The following is a 22,334-nucleotide window of genomic DNA, read 5'->3' as shown; positions in this document are numbered from 1 at the left end:
TTTGATGGGTGAGAAGGGCAGAGATAAGAAGCCAGATTGGAAAATAATTCACACTTTTAAAACATCATACAACATTACACAGACTCATGTACTTTTCCCTGTTCCTCATAAGTACACCTAAAAACTCAGGGTGTTATATATAAAATATCTGTAAGATGACTCTGAAAGGAGAGAGAAGAGAGTAGAATTGCTATGGACCTTGGAACCCAAGGAACAACACAGTGGTGAGTTTTCTGGGTTTTCTTCTTGCTTCACAACCCTAGACTGTATAATAGAGAAACTGAAAACCCAGAACCACCAACAGGCACAGACAAAACCCCAAGAAAAGCCTGCTCTGTCTAGCCAAAGGACCAGGAAAGGGGCAGCCTAGCAAGACAATAAGCACTCTATTCTAACCATACACGACCAGAAAAACATGCTGTGGTCCCACCCACATTCATACCAAGAAAGGCCAAATGGGAGGCCTACATTTCTACCTTCATGAGCCTATAACAAAGTGCTGACATCCCTGCCTGGGTGATATCAGAGAAGGCCAAGTCAAGAGCTGGAACTTTTATTCCCAATGGCCAATAAGAAGACCCCTGGCCACAATGTCGGTGGAGACCCTGTGGGGAACCTGGACTTCCACCCCCACCAAGAAATAAAGAGTTGCCCCGCTCCTCTCTTTTGGGATGGTGTCAGAGAAAGTACAGCGGAGCCAGGATTTTCACCACTGCCCAGTGGTAGCATGGCCATCTTCACTGTGGTTATCAGTAGATATCCCTCAGAGAACTGGAACTCCCATCCCCACCCAGGAGAAATGAGGAGTACCCCGCTACCTATTTAGGTGTCATGAGAGGCTGAGTGGGGAATCTGGATCTCTACTTTAACCTGGTAACACACTCCCCACTTGTTCTGCCAGCGTGGTGTCAGAGAAACCCAGTTAAAAGAGAATGTTTAATTAAGACCCAAGACTCAGAACATGACATCAAGAACCAAGAAAACCTCAAACTGAACTAAAGAAGACAATCGATAGATGCCAATATCTAGATGAGAGAGATGTTAGAAGTATCTGAAAAAGATTTTAAAGCAGCCATGATCAAAATGCTTCAATGGGTAATTTCAAACACGGTTGAAATGAATGAAAAATCAGAAGGCCTCAGCAACACAACAGGAAGTCTCGCCCAAGAAACAGCACATATGAAGAACCAAATGAAAAATTTAGAACTTAAAAATGTAACAACAAATAAAAAGCTCAAGGGGTAACATTAATGAAGTGGACAGAGGAAAGAATCAGTGAAGTAGAAGACAGAGAAATACCTAATTTGAATAGAAAACAAACTGAAAAAAAAAATCGACTGAGCCTCAAAGACCTGTGGAATTATAATAAAAGATCTAACATTCACGTCACTGGAATCCCCAGAAGGAGAGAAGAAAGAGGTTCTGGCTGAAAAAGTACTCAAACATTTTCAAAATTATAAAAGTATAGACACAGAGACCAGATTTGTGGTTGCCGGCAGTTAAGAGGTGGGGTAGAGATGGAAGGGAATTGGTAAAGCTATAAAAGGGCAACACAAGGGATCATTTTTGTGATGGAAATGTTCTGTATCTTGACTGCATCAATGTCAATATACTGCTTGAGATATTGTTCTATAATTTTGTAAGATGTTATAATTGGGAGAAACTGGATAAACGGTCCAATAAGATCTCTCTGTACTACTCTTACAATTGCATGTGAATCTACAATTATCTGAAAACGAGTTAAAAAGTAACACCAAAAACTCTGCGTGGGTAACCTCTCATCTGTAAGTTCCTGTTTGCATTTTGTCTTTTAAGTATATACTGCCAAATTGTCTCTTTGTTAAGACGTACTTATTTGTATTCCCACAGAGTTTTGCCGTACACCATTGCAAAGCTTATTGGAGGACTTTCCTTAATTGTAAGGATATCATCTGGCACAAACATTAACAGCACTGATTAAGAATATTGTTATGGTTTTAATCTCACAAATGAAAAATAAGTTATAGAAGTAAAAATACATATTATTAAGTTATTATTAAAACATTTTTATATGTTTTCACCTCTTCCTAAATAATGAATGACTAAATAAATAGAAAGCTATTTGCAGGTCAATTTCTTTTCGTCAATGGTTGAGATAGAAAAAAAATTTAGATAGTCATCTAAAATAATGGGCCCAAACCAGAAATCCAAGAGGAATAAAAATAATAATCTTACATTTACCTTTAAAAACTCAATTGCATAAGGATAAAGGAAGATATGACTCAACAGGTCTTTACCTAACAATTTCTAGAAGTGTCACCCGAACAAAATTTGAATTCGAACTAACATACACCAAAAAATAGTGCAAAAGTCAAGCTGCTTTAAGACTACCATAGTGTCTGGGCAGCAGTCACACTATCGTATATGCTGATTAGAACACATTTGTCACTCTGGGCTCTTCTTTGAGTGTCACATGTTTAAGAGGATCACTAACATGCTAAAGAGTTGTTTCAGACAGAAATTCAGAGAACTAGTCATTAGAATGGGTGAGCTCTCATATAAGGGCAAAACTTCTAAAATGACTGTGTGTACATTTATATAATGTATATTTATTTTTCCTACATTTCCCATAGCATTAAATATTATTCTTGGTGAAGCCACCTTTTCCAAAAAAACTTAATAAAGAGGCACATGGTTAGCACACAGTGAGTGAATCAGCATTCACTGATTCATTACTTTTTCTGATACTGGGACAAATCAGAACAATGCGGACTCCAGAAAGAATCTTGATAAACCATTTGAAAAATTATCTTAATCTGGTTCAATAATTTGTATGATGTTACTTAGTTTCAAAAGGAACTACTCATTAGCTCAATGTGATAAAGAAAAAAAAATCTCACCAACTAATTCAGCAGCTTCAGATGTGGAAAAATAAATCTTTGTAAAAAAAAGTGGAAGTGCTTCTATACATGCATTATTAGCTTTCAAGCCACATACAATGAAACCTCAAGGTATGACTTCATTATATGATTCTCTTAAGGAGTACAAAACTGAGAAAAACAGTCCAGCCTTTTCTGAGTACAAATGCTGAAAGATATCTGAATACAGTTTAACAGGAACAATTTTTTTCTTCTGCTGGTCCCTGAAAAAATAAAGGGACACACTACCCCACACTACCTCTCTTGTTTATGCTCAGGCTATTTTTAGTATTTATATGACAGTCCTAATAAAGACAGGCTGTTAGTGTTAGTATTAGTTTAATACTATGTCTCTCTCTCTCTTTTTTAAAGTATCCAATGAAAAACAGTATGATTATACCATCTAAGCTGTCAAAATATAAAGCTGAAACTCATACACTGGTTCTTTAACCAAGACAAATATTTGTTCTGCTGAAAGACAACAAGACTTCAAGTAGAAATTTCCCTTTTGTCTTTTGGAAAAAAAATTTATTAAACTGGCAAATATTTATTGTTTAGCAACAAACAGAATAGCCACAGGGTCTACATTAAGCAATTTACAGTAAAACAAGGCATCTTATTTAGGTCTATGATTCTTTCAAATGACTACTTAATGTGTATATTTCTAATGAACCATAAAAACTGTTTATTTCTCATGTGAGCAACATGGAGAACAAGGTTACTAGACAAATTTTAATAAATTTGTTTATTGCTCATATAAGTAGCAAAAATTGACTTCAAATAAATTGTAGATAATCTAAGCATCTATAGCTGCTTTCTGGGAAATATTTTAATGGTATCATCAGTGGAATCTAACCATCAGCCTTAGCTACTGTAACTCCTATTATACTTGAACTAGCATTCAGAAATTTTTGAACTAGCATTCAGAAATTTCCTACAGGCTAACGAAAGACATTTTAATTGGTTATCTCTAAATATTCCTGGAAAACTCTCTCCAAAACAATAAGGGTCAGCATTCTACTGGATGCACTAAGTGCTTCACATGCTATATCTCCTTTGATCCTGACAATTGTATAATGTGGGTGTTACCATTAACTCCATTTACAACTGAGAAAACCAAGGCAGAGAGTAGTTAACTAATTTACCAGAGATTACCCAGCTAGTAAATGTTGGATCCGAGATTTGAACCAAGGTGGTCTGATTAGAACCCCAGATATTGGAGTCTTAATTGCCATATTTTAACCCTTGTGCTTGTATACAGTTTGGGCTTCATGAATCAAAACATTTATGTGATTTCATCAAAAATGGATCAAAGATCACAACAATTAATAAGTGGTAGGTTTTAACTATTTAAACATTTCTCCGACGTCTGACAAATGGCTTTCAAACTTATCTAGAAAATTTATCTCGAGTGGAAAGAAGGGTTTGTGAAACACAGAGTAAGATCAGGCACCTTAACCAAGGACATCCTTTCACTCCCTTCCCCTGGTAAGGATCTTATCACTTTCTTTTGATTAGCACCTCCTTCCATTTTGCTTCACGTTATTCGTAACACAGCCCATATTTTCCCATCCCCAACACCTGGAGGGTCTAAACAAATCTCACTTCCGTGGGGGAGGTTTCCTTGTAGGTCTTGAAAAGAAATAAACAAGTGTTATTTTTTCTCCATGGCTGACTCCTAATGACTCAATGAAATGTTTATCTTATTTGCACCAAATCATCAACCCATATGCCTTTATATTAGGGTTACGATGGCCCACTGAAATAAATAAGAACTGCCAGAGTGCCTGGAATTTTCAGACCCAGGGAAATGGACATATTTTAGCGACTTCTGACAATTGCACATTTATAAAAGGTAAAGCACAATGAACTGACCTGAGGTTTAAACAGTCACAGTGGCCAGAATTCAGGCTATAAGTCTGTACATCTTTTAAACAAAAGTGCCTTTCCCCATTTCTACCTGGCTTGTTTCGTTCCATTTGCAATAATTAGAGAAAAAAAGCAACAAATATGTTACTTTGTATCGATAACATGCAAAAATATGTACAGTTTTTAACTCAATGGCATTCATCGTGAGGAGGCAGCTGTTTCGTTGTTGTTGCTGTTTTAATAAAGCTCACCATCACTATTTACTAAGCTGCCTTGTTCCACTACTATTCTTCCTAAAAGTGATGAATGAGCTCCGTTCTTCTTTAAAAAGAATATCCTCTTCAGAATATCAATGCCTGCAAATCTGTAGTGTAAGATATGAGGGCTCGTAGCACCAAATCCATACAGTCATCACTCATTTGCCCATAACTGACACTGTTCATTTATTTCCCAAATAACTAACCACTCAACTTTAATGACATGTCTTTTCAAACCTGTTCTTGTGATATAGGATTAACATGAAAACAATCTAACCATGTCAAATCAGAACTTCAGAAAAAACTAAACTTATGCAGGCCAGTTACAAAATACATGCTAATCAGAATATAGTATGCTCCCTTCCCTTCTCTCTTCAAACTTTAATTCTTTTCCTTGTTTTCCTGAACATCTTTTATGTTGACATTTGGCAATTGCCAATGCACTCTGTGACAGTAGCCTGACAGTTCACAAAGTCTCTGTGCGTCTGTAGAATTCCAAAAAGCAGGTTATAACATTATAAACAACCTTAGTGTGGGCAAAAGATGACACATCTTAAAAGAAATTTGCTTTGAAAACAGAACATTCATTTATTTAAAATCTCGTTTGATTTAGCCAGGTTATTCAGGGGCAAAGCACTAAATCCACAAATGTAAAAATTACCAACTCATGTTCAAGGCGCACGTCCTCACCCTGTCACTGTTGGGACAGGGGTCTGGGATGGAGTAGTGTTAATAAAACAAAGTACATGGATCTAAAGGGATGTCTAAAAAAAGATAGACTGTGGTTAGATCACATCCATGTTTCCGGCGGAGAAGAGACAGACTGGTAGATGATTTGTTTATATAACAAAAAAACAGAGTACAAAATATGGGGCTAACATGAGGTCTAAAGAGGTTTTTTTTTTTTTTGCATCATTCCTATTATATTTTATGATGTATTATCTTTGGGTAAACAGAAAACAAATATTTTAGTGTCAAACTGTGCTCTGGTCCTAATTCCAAACATTTATCAGCGGGCAAGGTTATAAAACAATTTCAGTGACATATTAGTTCCTTTGTAAACCTGAAACTTATGAGTTTAGAAATGATTCTTCTGAATGCAAAACTAAGTCTCTGTCAAGTAAAAATGACAGGTACGAATTTGTTCTTAAACTTACCTAGAACGTGACTGATACTTCATGATCCTTTCAGTGTGGTAGTCTCATGCCTCACAGTCCTTATAAACTAGAAATATCCTAATTCATACTTCCATTTTGCTGCAATAATGGCGCCTTCCTTCAGATTCATAAAGAAGGTTAGAAAAAACGGATCATCCTCAGGATTTTTCCTCTCTACGTAATTTATAAGGAGGCACTCTAGTGTAGTAGAATGAGATCTGGATTAAATTCTGGTTGCAACTTCAGCACTAGCTATGTGAACACAGGCAAGTCACTTCACACACTGCACTTGTTCCTCCCAGCTCTAAATCGTGTGTCTGTTTAGCCTTACCAGAGGTATTTCTTTTTTTTCTTTCCTTTCTTTTCTTTTCTTTTTTCTTTTTCTTTTTTATTTTCGATGACTTAAGTGCATTTTATTGGTTTTCTTTATTACGGGAGGTACTTCATTGGACAGACTTGTAGGCATTTCGAAGGAATGCACATATAAATACAGAATAAATACCCAGGAACAATCCAAAGCTATTAATGGCACTAAAATTAGCTGTATGACCTACTGGTAGTTAGATACTTTTACTACACCATTCTTTTATTCACTCACTCTCTCTCAAAAAAAAAAAAAAAAAAAGGCTGGAAGGATAGAAACCATATTGTTTATAAATTCCTTCTTCCATGAATTTTTCTTTCAGAGAATCTTAAATTTTTCTATCAGGAACAGGTTTTTTTAATGCGGAAAAAAAATGTTATTTTCCTAACAGATATATGTTTTGGGTTCTAGAAGACACACACTGACCTGGTTAATATATTTTTTTAACTTTGGAAAACATTTGTAAAGCCTTGAATAGAACTGGGCTACCCAGTTAAAGACTTGGCACATATCAGAGCTTACTAACCAAAATAAGCTCAGCCTGTCACCTTGCCTTTATTACTGTCTTGCTTCACTGAACTAACCAACCATAGTTAACTTCTCAAGAAAATCTTACTCCCAGGAGTACAGAATATTTGTCTTGCTGTTTAGAGAAGTCTCCAGTGCCAATTCTAAAATGCTGGAATAAATTTTGGTGAAAAACATTCAGTATTTTCAAATGTTTGAATGGACTTCACGAATAAACACATTTATTTTCTTATAATAATGAGGCATACAAATTGCTGCAAACTTTGAAAACAGCATTGAAAATACATTCCTCAGGCATGAATGGCCTCCCTCGCAAAAATTTCTTAGGCTGGACTTTTGCTATCGTTGTGCTTCATCAGCTTTTGTGATTCGAGAGCACGGCACTGAAATGAGGAGTGAAGCACCATTATTTAGAACTACATAAATTACATTTTTTATGGCAACCTTAGAAAATTAATTTTGGATGCTCCCACGCAATCTGCTTGATTTGTGTTTCTTGCTTTTGGCTTGTATTAGCAAAAGCTTAGTCATATACCTTCTCAAGCTCTGCTCTAAAGTACACTGCAACACCTCACTAACCCCATCAGAGAAAGTTTGCAATTAGAGTCTGATGACTTTACGTAAATATTCGGGGATTTCAATAAAAGTTAATCAAAACATGTATTATAAACTTCTTTTTCCAGGATCCCACAGTTTTCTGAGGGAGCTGTGGCAAAGGGTTAGGCGCCTATAGAACTCTTTGCAACTATAATTCTGTATGAGTCTCAGGTCAGAAACTATCATTTTTCTCTTCTCAATCATCGTCAGGAAAGAACTCTACCAACACGATTGTTTCCTTTTTAGAACAAATACAGCCTCTCTTTGCCAAAGCTGCATGTACATGAACAATTAATACTGACTTACATGATAATTCGAAATATTTCCTCACGTACAGATTAGACGTAGCCAACACATAAAACTAACATTAGCAATATGCAGGTACGTAGATAAAAAGCATTTTGTTTGGAAAGCAGGGTTGACCTTCACAGTGGTTGACCTGATAAGGCTAAGTCTGGGAAACAGTGAGGCAGATGGCTGTTAACAACGTACGGGTACACCTTGCCCTGGCCCTCGGATGTCAAAGTAACCTGCATTCTTTTCAAACCCTTCCTTTCATTTTTGAAGCACAGCAAACCAATGGAAACACTACTAACAGAAATCTCTGTCCAGGTAAAGGCTCTGGAAACGACTGGAGAAAATTTACTGCCTGGACAACAAACCACTGGCCCCTACCTGCTGTGATCTTAGAATGGCGGCATCGATCTCCTCCACCTTCTGGGTGATAGTGTCGCTCACTAATCGGTAGCGCTCGTTGTCTTCCGCCACCATTTTTTCAAGTCCTTCCCTCGCCCTCCACGGTACCAGTTCCAGTAAAGCACTGCTCACTTCATTAAGGGAATCCAATAAAGCTTTGCTGTTCTTAGCTTCCTTCTTTAGCTCCTGAAAACAGAATTAAGAAAACACATAAATCTATGGGTAACGTTTATGTGTCTGAACAGGCTTTTTCCTTTAACTGTGTTTGGGGCTAAAGTCCTTTACAGGTCAACAATGTGATGCACTGGCTCCCTTAGTTTCAGCTAAGTTCTATCAACCTTTGCTATTTAAAACTATTGTGCAAAAAGGAAAGTGTTTCCTGAAAAGTTCCTAACAACAATTCATTTGTCAACATGGCAAGATTTTATCTTTGAAATTTAATATAAATGTTTAAAAGTTGGGATACAAAGCCAAGCAAGTTAACATGTATCACTATGTGTTTTCTGGTAACCTCTAAGTAACCAGGTACCAGAAAAGTGGGGGAAGAGTAAAGTCCAAGCCAGAATCAAGTGACCCTCAAAATGAGGACACATTGGCTTTAAATTATCCCAGTTGAATCATTACAGGCTCAGCAAGCCTGACTTCACCAACTCCCTTTCACTCATATACGATCATATTTCCGGGGTGATAAAAACAGGCTGATACCTCTGAAAAGAAGAACGATTAGCAAATAGAATACCACATTTGCAATATAATTAAAAAGGTCACCTCATGTTACTCATCTGTCTTATAAGAGCATTGTTATTCTAACCAAATTATGTGTATCTCTGGAAACAATGATCCTTTTCCTCTATTTTACTTTTTCATCACTCTGTCTCTTGTGTAATAAACTGTACTCTCAATTATAAGACCGAAAACAAATCATAATACTGTGTTTTCATCTCCAGGTTTCTAAAAGTTTAATCAGCTGATCTGCTGCCAGTTTCTGACAGCTCCCCGCCCACCAGGGCATATTAGCAATGACACGAGAAAACTATCATCTCATTCTTTGTGAATAAGACTCCCTAAAAGATAACAAGCTGATCCAAAATCTATAAATCATAGCATACTTTTTGTCGCACTTGAGCTTGGCTTGCGGCTTCTCCCTTCAGAACCTGAGATTCATATGAAAGCAGCTCCACCTCCACTTTGTCCAGCCAGGCGCAGAGCTCGTCGTGTGTGGAGTGCAGCCGCCTCGCAAGCTGCAGCGCCTGTTCCAGCGTCTTGGCGACATCCGTGCTCAGCCTAGTAATGTCTTTGTACCTTGCTTTAATGGCGTCCAACTTATCTTGAATTATTAAAACTTCATCACCTAAAATTTCAAAGGCATGTTATATCTCATGAAAGGAAGAAGAAAGGGTTGGGGGAAAGGGTTTCTTCAGGTATTATTGTACACTGATGAGATTTTCTGTAAGGGAGGGGAGCATAGGAGACATATTTTAAAGAAGTCCTGACTCAAGAGGAGCCCTTTTCTAGGTTTTAATCTTTCCCAGGGTTACTGGCCAATCTAAACATGTCTGAAAATGCAAATATAAAAACCAGAAAAGAGTATAGCGCCTTCACTTATGTGGAAAGTATCACCTTTGTATCTATCTTGCGTAGTGATTTTGGCTCTCAAGCGGAGAAGTTAAAAACTGTCTGGGTTCAAATACTGACTTCGTGGTCTAAAAATATTGACTTTGTGGCCTGTTATCGTACACAAGTTACTTAACCTCTCTGTGCCCCTGGATACTCATCATTACATGAGGGCAAGAACAGAACCTTCTTCATAAGGTTGTAATAAAAATTCAATGAGTTTATATTTACAAAGTGTTGAGAACAGCGCCTGGCATATGTGGAAGCATGCATACATGTGTGTATGCATGCATACATATGCATTAATGTTAAAATTAATACATTCATCTACACTATTCCTCCACCTCATTTTCAGACACACAAAGAAACTGTGTCCCAGGCTTCACACTCCTAGTTCACGGCTCTAAGTACTACATTAAATTCCTCCAACTCATAAAGAATGGTACTTGCCCCCATCACGCACATATGCTGAACTGGATATAGTTCAATGAAACTTTCCCGTGGCCACAGAGAATACTAAACCAAGAGAGTTTGTGTCTGTTTTCTTGGTAAGTTTGAGCATGAAGACATAAAGCCTGGGTATAGCTACAGTATATGTCACTGAATGTCATCTATTTTAAAATTAAAAAAAAAAAAAAAAAAAAAAAACTATCTACAACCTACGTGCTCATCTAGAACAACTGCCTTCCACAAGTGGAAAACTAATGAAACTCCACGTGAGCTTCTCTGACCATCTCCTGTGCCACAGTGCTTTGTGTTATGAGTAATGCAGGCAATTCCACTAAGAACCCAAGTGAGATCATGAGAAAAAAAGTGAGATCATATTCTCACCCCCCCTTGATCGGTCTTCAAAGCTTTCTCCAGAATGAAGTCTTGGAGTGGCCCCAAAATTATAAAGTTTTTGTTTCTCTCCCATCCAAAACTATTTTAAAAGCAATGCAAAATGCTGACTCCATGATTATTTACTTGAAAAGATATCTCACCTGTTGTCTGTTTAAGTAGTTCTAAACCATTTAGTAATGCCTGATCTACATTTTGTTTTCTGAGCAGTATGTCTTCTTGCAGAACCTAAAATGCAGGTACCATTTTTACGTGGGGGAAAAAAATTAAATAAGCATTAGCATTAGTCAATATTAGAGGACCTTCATTGGATTTTTATAGAGATATATCTGAGTAAACAGCTCACATTGTCACACATTCATTACTGTTCCCATGATTCCCCTCCTCTTTCCACCACTGGGACCCATGTCCCAGGTTCGTCTACCATAATTCACAGCACACTCTCCTTTTCAGAAAATATTAAGGGCCCCATGTAGAGATACTGGAGTACTGGTTAATTGTGAGTCTTTGTAGACAATGACAAGATAACAAATAAAAAGTGAAAAATCCAGCTATTGGGTAAATTCAATCTCTTTTTTAAAGTAACTTCATTAAAAGTTATCTGTACATATAGGCAGTCTTTTTTGAGTATATAGATATTCACCGAAATCATAATGAACATAAAATAATAATACGGAAACAAGGAAGACTCAGAAAATAATGACAATCAAAATAAAAAATAAATAAATAAAATAAATCAAAATACCCGAAGTTCAGATTGCTGCTCCCATAGCCCCTCAGTGCTGTAATCCTGGACTGAGAGCTTGCTCAGTTTGCCATGTACTTCATTCAGCCAATTCATCAGCTCAACTTCATCTTCCCCAAAAATCTTAGCATTACATAAGGCCTGCTGGAGCAGCTCAGACCTGCTGTGACTTTTCTCTTGAATCTCAATGTACCACACTTGAGAGGAGTCTAATTTATTCTGCACAGTATCTTTATCCTCCCTGGAGCTCAAAACCTTTAAAGACTGGCCAATGCTAACGGCCTGGTGCAAATGTTTATTGTGATTTATGATGTCATCTTCTAAGGCCTAAATAAAGTTTAAAAAAAAAAAAAGAGAGAAACAAACAGAATGGACAAATAAAAATGAAAACATAAATAGAACAAAAGGATGACATTTGAAATGAATTTAATTTGCAATTACACATAATGCAACAATAATACATAACTCAAATTTATGTCATAAAACCACGAAGGAAATGGAAAACCGAATCTTACTAATGTGTGATGGGTATCTTACTTTGTGCTGTGCAATCTGTTCCTCAAGTTTAGACGCTTGGGTTCCTATGGGCTCAGAGTTCGCCAGCCTCTTTTCTATGGTTGTAAGCCACTCATTCAGTGGTTCTAAGGTTTCATGAAATTGCTGTGCTACCACCGAGATACCTTCCAACTGACGATTCCTAAAAATGCGCCAAGATAAAGGTCATTTAGGGATGAAGAATGTGTGAAACACTCAACAAAAATCTTCACTCACGCTCCTGCATTCTATTCTAAACAACTTTTGTAGAAAACATCTGAGGTTAAAATTAAAATCTCTCACATTTAAAGGACACATTAAAATAGGTCTCCTATTAAATAAAACTAAAGTTGAACAACAGACCAGACTCAGGTGCCTCAATCTTATGAAAGTCTTAAGTAACTTGGTTATAATACAACGACGATAACAATAATAACAACAATAGTAATAATAACAGCAGTGATAATAATGATAATAATAGGTAATATTTATTCAACACATTTTAAATATTTTAAAAAGGGGAGAGTATCTCTCATGCAGGCAGGGCACAATGTCCTGGGGGCATTACAGAGAAGGAATAATCTGCTGACACATATTGAAGGTCAACATGAAACTTTTAGCATCCTAGGAGTACCTTATTCTATGGTCCTGGAACTATAATTAATTCTACTCTCTCATTTAAGATTAGTCAAATCCTTTTTTTCACCATTTTAGCTCCAAAGAAGGTAGGGATTTACGGAAATACTCTGTTCAGTGGTTCATCTATTTCCAATCAAACAAGTTTAAGTGGCTTCAGTGGTTCATCTATTTCCAATCAAACAAGTTTAAGTGGCTACACTTCGATGTAGCTACTACTCAAAACTGGTCAATATGGTGCCAATGGAGAGAATGCGGAAATGTAAGAGAGAAATGTTGAGAGCAAAAGTCCAGTGGAGCCGTGCTCTCGGCTTCCTGGCCTTCAGGTATGTTATAGCACCTTCCACTTGCCTTGTTTCCTAGCTAACTCCTACTTTTCTTTTAAAACATAGCTTAGCTGTCACTATTCTGCCCCTTGACAAGGTCCTTCCTATGAAATGCTCCCACAGAACTCTGTATTTTTGCTTTGAAATATCACATTTGTCGTTACTTTTCAACTGCTATAAAACTCTACTAGATGGTACCCTATTTGAAGACACTGATGATCTGTCCAGCTCATCCCTGTAACCCAAAGCCTAGTTCTGTGCTCGATGCATAGTAGGCAGGCAATAACTATGAAATAAACAAATAAATAAATTACCCCCAAGAAAAATGTTTTTTTCCCCCTCAAAACAAAGAGTTGGGGTGTATCTGGTGACTACAAGACACTACTCTTAGAAAAATAAGGAGAGAGGCACCACAGCCTTTGCTATCTATGTTCACACACGTGATAAGCATAGGAAAATAACAAGAGAAGTATTACTAAATACAAAATATCAGTATTAAAGCCATTGCTACAATACAAACTCAGTATTAAAGCCATTGCTACTCTTTCAAAAGATTGGAAGTAGTATTTAAGTTACCTTGTTTCAGCTTTACTAAGCAAGGCCTCCCATCTACTATCCAACAGACTTAGTTGTTTCAAAATCTTCACTTTATCTGCGGGTTCTGCTGTGGCAGCAATTTTTTCTCCTTCCCGTTTGATTACCTCCACAGTGGATTTGCGGTCATCTAACAATCTTTGGAGAAGCTTGAGGCAAAACAATAAATACCAAAAAAAAAAAAAAAAAAAAAAAAAAAAAATTCAAAGGAATATTTGTGTCAATATAAAGGAAAATATATTCTAAGTTCTTTTGATATGTTACTAAAATACATATTTAAATGGATTCACATACAAAAGGATCTAAAAAATAGGACTTTAAAAATAATGCATTTTGCTTAATGATTCATTACTGTTGCATCCGACACTGTGGTAGGGGCTTTTCATAGTAGGTAAAACGAATATTGATAAGACCACTAAAACCATTATTAATTTTTAATATAAAATAATGAGGTAGAAAGTACTGCTTAGGGTAACTACAGTACAAAATAAGTCTACTACACCAAAAGTGCCAAATCTCCATTATTGTAATGAAACAGGAATGTCCCAAACATTCAACAATGATCTGTCCCATAAGATAAAAAAGATTACTAAAAATCATTACTGTTTTCAAAACCATTTCTGATGTTAAACAATCTAATATAGAAAGAAAAGGTGAAACTCAAACCAAGTTCAAAAGCTACTGAGACTAAAATTAGAGGCTCCTGGCTCTTTTTACTGGTGAGACCAGCTACTAAAATCCTTCATGAGGATGAAAACTAAAAGAGAACTGCTAATTATTATTTCCAAAAGGAATAGAGGGTGGAACACATCGGAAATCTCCAAAGCTGGATAAATGAGACTAATATTTCAGGATTTAGCAGCAGAAAAAAAAATTTCATTTAATTCTAAGTAAACATTTCGAGAAGCCTGGAATGGAATGTTTGATAGAATTAGCCAGAAGTCAAGACCGCCTTGCCCTTATGTAATCACTAAAAGTATTTCATGAGCAAGTGCTACGCACAGGTACTGCATTAACAGCAATGCGGAAGGCAAAAGTGTATGAAACACTATTTCATTGTTTCCTCAGTCTGATACTGACTGATAGGTTAAAGGTTAAAGAAATGGACAGTTACCCTGAAGTAACAAGCCAGAAGAGTATTTAGGTTACTTTCATTTTGAGATTAAGACCACCAAAGCAGAAGGCAGAGGAACATGTTCAAAAAGGAGAAGAAAAACAGACTGTCTTGATACAGGTTAGAGTCATTATAAAATCAAAGCCTAACAAGTGGTTTAGGCTGTTAAGGAAACTAATTAAGCGGATTACTTTTGATAACCTTTAATAAATTTCTAGCAATTAAGAAAGCAAAATCAGCACATAGGTTTTGTTGCTAAGCATAACCATTAACTCCGGGAGAATTAGGAAGGTTTAAATTAAATTGTGAATGGCAGCAGTTATATTATTATATATAATATTACGGTACTATGAATAATATGTAACACTTTAATATTATTAGAGTCTACATGTTATATATTATTTTACCACATATGTAATATATATTATTCAAAAATCACACAAATGCAAGGTGTTTCCTGCGATGTCTCTTTAATTCTTCCTTCTAAATCCATTTCTAATAGGTTAATTTTCCAATATACTGAAGTCTTCAAAGAATTTTTAGATAGTACTGAACATCAAAATTAACTTATTAAGCCTCTTAATCCATTCCCTTCTTTTTGAAGTTTCACACAGGAGAAACCTTCCTAATGTGCTGTTTTCTAGGCCCCTCCCATAGGTCTTTTCAAGTCATGGCTGATATATTAGTACTGAAAACATCACTTAATGCTTCCTAACTGACCGCTACCACCAGGAGTACAAAACTGTATGTGTGGCCCCAAGTAGTTATCATCCCTCTAACGAGTACACCTTTTCAACTTGGTCCTGTATTAATAGTGTCAAAAGACACACCATCATATTCTTTAGCACATGTGAATCAAATATATTTGCCTCTTTAGTATAGGTTGAACCTTAAGAAACTGCCCATATTTAATCTATGAAAAAGGCACTTTCAAATGGATCAACCTAATATAAAAGGTGACATGATATTTCTGTCCAAAGTCACCTTTTGAAAGAGTGAGGTCTTCCTTCCTTGACTACTCTATATAAAATTACACACACATACACACACACACATACAAACACACATACCCTCCACTCTAGCACTTCCTGTTCTCCATTCTTGCTATCAATTCCTAATTTCTACCTCCCATCCGTGCTTTATTTATCACTTGCTAACTTATCACAGTTTACTTATTTACTTTGTTTATTGTTTCTCTCTCCCTACTCCTCCTTTCCCTCTAAACCTTAAACTCAGTGAGGAATTTTTATCTCTTTTATTCAGTGATATATCTCCAGCACCTGGAACAATGCCTGATCCTTGGCAGATGTTCCATAAATATTTGTTGAAGGAACAACAAAATAATGTCTACAGCATCGATAACCAGTTAACTAGGATATCTAATTTATACAAATAATGAGTCATAAGGTAAATTTTTATTCTCATTATTAAGACTGAACATTAAATACAATACAAAAGCATCACTAACTTACCTTTTGCTCTTGTATCTGGGCCTTCACCACTTTGAATTCAGCCGAAGGTGGTTTCTGATTGGCCACGAGCTCCTCGGTGTCCACCATCCAGCTGAGCAGGGACTCCAAAGCATCCTGGAACCTCCCACAATGCAGCAGGGCCTCCTGCAGCTGGGCTGCTCGCTGAGCCACCTGTAAAGTTCCAGTTGTTCCAACTTATTTACTTGCTTTTCACGTTTACCTTCCCATTTAGTCACCAATTTTCGTTTCATTTAAAATTTTCTCAAAGCATTGATAGGGGTAGAAAAGAGTCATACTTTAGCTAAAGTAAGCCAAACGGTCAATGTAAAAAACAAAAATCTTTGAGATTTTGGAAATATCCAATGCATTTATAATTAACAATGAATGATTCCCATATTTTAAGGTTATCGAAAAAAACAACACATTAGTCATTTTATCATTATCCCTGGAATTCATTTTTATTTCCTAATGATGAATATCAGAGATAATGATAAAAAAAAGACTAAGATTTTAAAAAACTATTATAACAGAGAGAATCAGAATTATGTTTCGCTAGGTAAAATACCTATAAAGTATCTAATTAAATTCTGCTAGCTCCAAGCTTTGAGTCCTTTTTTAACAGACTAGGGTCTTTGTCTTCTAGTCAATGGAGTCTCTGTGTCCTACAAAGACATATCCTATTGCCCGTCTCATAGATCTTTTTAGACTAAAAAAGTAGTTGGCAAGACATTTTGAGCACTGTGGAACATATTTTCACCTGACCCTGCATTCTAATTGTGTTTGAAGAGCACTACAATATGAATCAGACTTTAAAGAATGATAAACGCAGGTCTGAGACCTGGAAATGTTTAAGATTTCAATGCAATGAAAATTTGTACAAGAATAATAACCACCACCACCAGATAAGCACAGCCATTCAATACTAATTTTCTGATAATTTACGTCACGTGAAGATCTGCCATTGTGTGTCAGCATTATCTCTTTAAGATATCAGAGCATTATTTTCCAGTGTTTTCCTTCATGGATATTTTTTAAAAGGTAGAATCTACATCTTATAAAGTAATATAATATGTGGAGTTAATGGTCTATAATGAGGGTGGCAAACCCTTAGTCCAGGGCTGACAGAGAAACACAGTTGCTTTCACTTGCACAGTGTGATCTATTTATTATACAGTGTGAAATTAGTTGCTGATATTTAAAAGATTCCACATAACAAGTGTGATTTCCAGTTGTTTTTATTTTTATGGCAAATATTCTTTTTGACAATAGTAAACCTAGACCGCCTACATGGCAATGATTTGTTGGAGCTAAGCAGCTATGGTACCTTTTTAGAGGTGTGTATGCTCTCTCAATGTAGGTCAATGTCATGGGCCACCTGCCAACACACCTGCACTATTGTGTTTCCATCAAAATCGAGATAATGACAGGGAGAGGTGATGTTTCACCAAGGTTGTTTCTTTCATTTATGCTCCCTACTGAGCTCTGTGAACATCTGAGTTTGGGCTATCCAGTTTACAGCAATATAGAAAAGTAGGCATGTTTAGGGAAGTTTGGCTACTGTAAGTATGATTAGTGGTCACATAAATGCTAGTGAATAATAAAGAAGAGAAATGACAATGAAGGGGATGAGAAAATTACCTTCTTATTAAGAGTCTTCCACCTTGTGTTGACATCATCCAGGTCATGCTCCAAACCCTGGGTGCTGGTGCTTTTAGCAGCACTCTGTATAAGGCCTTGACCTAACCAGTTTACATCTTGCTGTTTAACCTGCAAGGGTTCAATCTCCTCTTTTTGGAATACCTGCAGTTGGAAGGGCAATAATAATATGAATTATATTACCTAACAACCACCAAATACAAAAACAAACATCTGTTCAATTATCAAGTATCAATTATTAGAGGTGAAGATAATTTTTGTCACCTATTCATATGTCATAGCTGCCTTATTAATAATAGTAAGAAATTAAACTAAATATAAATACATAACACTTATTATCAAAAACATTCAGTAATATTAAAGAATGATTTTCTAAGTACATTTAATCAGATTACCTATAAAACCAAGAAAACAGTACATGTGTTCCTTCCTTTCTTGTGCACTAGAAATTTCCTATCATTTCAATTTAACTCTAGTAAAAAAATGTATGAAAAATGCTAAGGAGCAAAACAATAAGATGGACCCAAGATGAGCCTTGCTACTAGGCATGGATTTTTATATGCTCTTCTAAGGATAGCTGCCATTAGCCAGCAATCCAAGTTTGAGACTCAAATTGGAAATGAGAATCATTGACAAGATAATGAGGTTAGCCAAGAGGCCAATCTATGGCTTGCCAGAGGGGCCAAAATGCAGCAATAGGAAAAGAAAAATGATATAGGCACGCGCTGCAATAGTTTGGATCCCTACATATCTAGCCCCCTAAATATCAAGATGCCGATGGACTCGCAAGAGGCATGGAGACCTCATCCACTGAATATGATCATACATGCCACCAGTACAGCAATTCTGGTTACAATTTGGTCACTGCCTGCACTGTCAGCAGTTTTCCAGCACTCCCTCCCGACTCTCCATCCCATCCAATATATGTTCCCTCCATCCCTGTAACTGTCAAAAGATCTAATGTATTAGAGTAAAATGCAAGTTCCATAAGAGCAGAAATTTCTGTTTTCCTTATAGTAGTTCCATTCCCTGGGCCTACCATAGTACCTCACATGTGTTATGTACCTGATAATTATTTGCCAAGTGAATATCGTCAGTATAGAAAAATTATATTTATATCTTGGGGTAGATGACATCAATCCCACTACAGATAATAGTGGGGGTTGTAGAACTCTGTCACAGATGATATGAATGTTTTTGTTTTTGTTTTTTTTAATGTAGGAATTGAAGGAAGCCATAAAGAAAATAAATTAATTTAACTAAGGAAGGAAAATTTCAGCTAGATAAGGTAAGACGAGGTTTGAGGTCCTGAGCCATTATACTATAGGGCACTATATAAATATATCAATAATCCAAGTGAATAAACAGTTAAACAGAATATATAAAAACATAATAAAGGCAAATATCAAAACAGTACTTAAGAAAAAATTATAGGCACAGTATGGAAAATATTTCTGGAAAATGTAGAGGCTATAAGAGACAAACTCTCCAGACTCTGGCCTAAGGCCTAGCAAGCAGCATACTCCTGTGTCACTGTATAAATGAGTAAATTAAGGAAGAGCAAACAAATAAATGACCATTTCTTCTCAAAGTCCCCTCCTAACTAAAAGTCTAAATTCCCTCTATAGAAAATCTATATAGACAATTCCCACACTGGCTAATTGTTTCTATGTAACAATGCTAAATATAAAAAGTCAACCACACATCAACCAAAAAAATTATAAGAATTCCCCCAAATCATTGAGGTAAGAAAAACATAAGTTTTCACAATTTTTTAAAAGGCATTAATTTACTTAATAAAGCAGCATATATTGCAGCAACGTGGTGAAAATAGAATTTGGTACTGAATTATAGTTCTATTTCTTTTCTATACCACTTTCTGAGTTACTACTTGCAGGAACTAACAGCTGTGAGTATGTTTTACTAACAAAAAAAGGAATGTGTTGAGGGGAGAGGAACTGCTACATTCTTAATTCCAAGAACTTGTCTGGTATATAAGGATTCATGGAAAAGTTCTATTCTCCCTCTCAGATAATTTTCAGGACACACACACACACACACACACACACACACACACACACACACACACACTAACCTAATGTCCTAGTAAATTGCCTTAACCTCTGATCTTGGTTTTTAAAGAAGTTAATTTTAGGGTTGAGTATCACAGTAGGTCTAGGTGAGTCTGTGGTAATTTTCTAAAGTGCTACAGAAAAACTACTAAGGGTTAAAAAAGATAACTACTAAAGAATCTATATAGGCCTAAGAGTTTAATTGCTTCTTACAAATAAACTGCAAAATCCTTTACACTAAGAAACGTACTTTGCCAAGCTTTTAAACTAACATGCCATTTAATGCACGCTCAAGGAAAGTGCATTGCTGGTCAGAGCAATTATTTCATAGACTGAAAAGAGGAACTTTTCTGATATTATCCAAATTTCTTATCTCTCAGTGGTAACAAAATACCTATCAAGAGAGACTTTCCCTCAATTTAATCCATAAGCACACAAACACAGAAACGCTTAAAATAAAATAAAATTATCTCTAAGGCAAAGTTTACCAGAAGAGCTTGGTGAAAGTACCAAAATAGCTGAACTTCAATCTAAGCGGGAAGAAAAGAATTACAGGCTTGACAAACAACCTCTACTTATTACAAGGCTGTACCCTTTACTTTCTTACCTCATTCGCCACTCACAAAAAGTTAGGAACTACCATGACTGCAAAATACAGCACAATAACTTCTCTACTTCCACATGCAGAGCTACTGAGAGAAAATTTTCAGCACATCTTAAAACGTCCTTAATTTGAGTAGAGTACTTCACAGACCACAACAATATAATATTGTGTTTGTACCTTCATGACTAAGCCTGCTCAAGCTTAATAAATCCACTATAACTGCCCTTAAATGGCAGTGTCTTAAACCACAATGTGTGTAAAAGCCAAACGTTAACATAAATTCACAGTGGAGGCACTCTAAATGAAGGGAAACAGTCTCCATCTGCACAATCAATAACAGGACTCTAAACAGCTGGGAATAATCATTCTCCTCAAAAACGGTCCCTAATTAATTCATGAAAATGATCAACTTATCAATATCTGGCATCTTGTAGAGTACTAGTCAAACCCCCAAAATAAAAGACTGCTCTTGATCATCACTAGAAGCACTAGTGACCACTTTTGAACAGAAGCACAAACTTTTGGCATTACAGAGTTTCACATTTCCATTAGTTACCTGAACTGACTGAAAGCCATTACAGACTGTGTCCGATATTCCTGCCTGGACCCTTGTTTTTCTGGGAGCTGCTTTCTTTCTTATTGGTATGAATTTCGGGGAGCACTTCATATGGATCACCTCCATCTCCTGGGCAGAAAGGGGAGCCTCCACCTCCTCTTTAGATGCAATGCTGGATTCTTCTGAATCGCATTGTGTCAACAATGTCACATTTTCTACTAAACTTGTTCTACCACAATGTACATCGTTTCCCCTCGGATCTGAATGCGAGAGATCTAAACCCTCAGGAGAATCTTCCATAAATTCCCTACTTTGTGCTGTGATTTGGAATTCTCCCGGTCCATATGTTTTCCCTTCTTCTCCAGGGTTAGAAATACACTCATTTTCTCCATCTCTTGGCATAATTAATGGATCATACTTAACAGTACTCTCTTTCAAATCATTCTGCAGGCAGCAGTTTTCACCATGGATTTCCCTTGGACCATTTACACGTTTTATTTCTTCTAGTGGAGAAGCATCATGTAAAATCATTTTGACGTTTTCATCAGGGTGGGCACTTCTACATGAAAGCAATGGGATTTTCTGTTCGCTAATGGAATTGACAGAAAAAAATGGTCTATATTGTTCTGCTATATGAATATCTTCAGTGGGAGACAAGCTTCTAATTCGTGACTGGTCTCCAGTTAAAATGCCCTGTTTTTCTTCCCTCTCTGCTGGAGGGCTACATAAACCAGAGTCATCCTCCTCTGATGTGAGAGAATTAGTCCCCCATCTGCACTTGCTGGCCTTGGTAACAGCATCTGACATATCAGTAGGTTCAACAAAAGAGCTTTCACTTTTGTTTGCATAATCCATAAAATTGGCTGGGACAAACATTCGCCATGACCGTCTATGCTCTTTCTTTTCTGCATGAGATTTGGCTTTGGGTAATGCTGTGGTTCGAATGATATCGCTATTTAGTTTGAGCGCATCAAAGATCATTTTTTCATCTAGTTTGTTAGCTTCACGACCTCTTAGCTCAAACACACTGGAAGAAGCAAGGGCACCGTTGGAGCATAAAGAACTAACATCCAGTGTTCTGTGACTGTAGGGTAAAGTCCGATCTGTAAAATGCCTGGACGACAGGCTACCTTTCGAACCAGAGTCTATCTGTTCATTCAGTCTAACAGTATCGTAGATTGACCGCTGTGGGACATAACAGTCTTC

At 36.5% G+C, this 22,334-nt stretch overlaps 1 protein-coding gene across 1 annotated transcript in view; it reads right to left on the bottom strand.

The window, feature by feature from the left end:
- Window positions 1-22,334, bottom strand: part of LOC102889885 (dystonin) — a 401,789-nt gene that overhangs the window by 56,486 nt on the left and 322,969 nt on the right. The window contains exons 61-68 of the mRNA XM_025042814.1: window positions 17,879-18,040; window positions 16,241-16,411; window positions 13,637-13,803; window positions 12,102-12,261; window positions 11,565-11,891; window positions 10,963-11,047; window positions 9,475-9,716; window positions 8,345-8,551 (exon numbers count right to left, since the gene is read on the bottom strand). Coding sequence (XP_024898582.1) covers window positions 8,345-8,551; window positions 9,475-9,716; window positions 10,963-11,047; window positions 11,565-11,891; window positions 12,102-12,261; window positions 13,637-13,803; window positions 16,241-16,411; window positions 17,879-18,040 — 1,521 coding nt within the window. The remainder of the gene's footprint in view (window positions 1-8,344; window positions 8,552-9,474; window positions 9,717-10,962; window positions 11,048-11,564; window positions 11,892-12,101; window positions 12,262-13,636; window positions 13,804-16,240; window positions 16,412-17,878; window positions 18,041-22,334) is intronic.

This window comes from Pteropus alecto, unplaced genomic scaffold (assembly GCF_000325575.1).
Source record: "Pteropus alecto unplaced genomic scaffold, ASM32557v1 scaffold7, whole genome shotgun sequence".
Lineage (NCBI taxonomy): Eukaryota > Metazoa > Chordata > Mammalia > Chiroptera > Pteropodidae > Pteropus > Pteropus alecto.
Note: the sequence above shows the minus strand (reverse complement) of the source record. Positions and strands in the feature narration are given on the sequence as shown.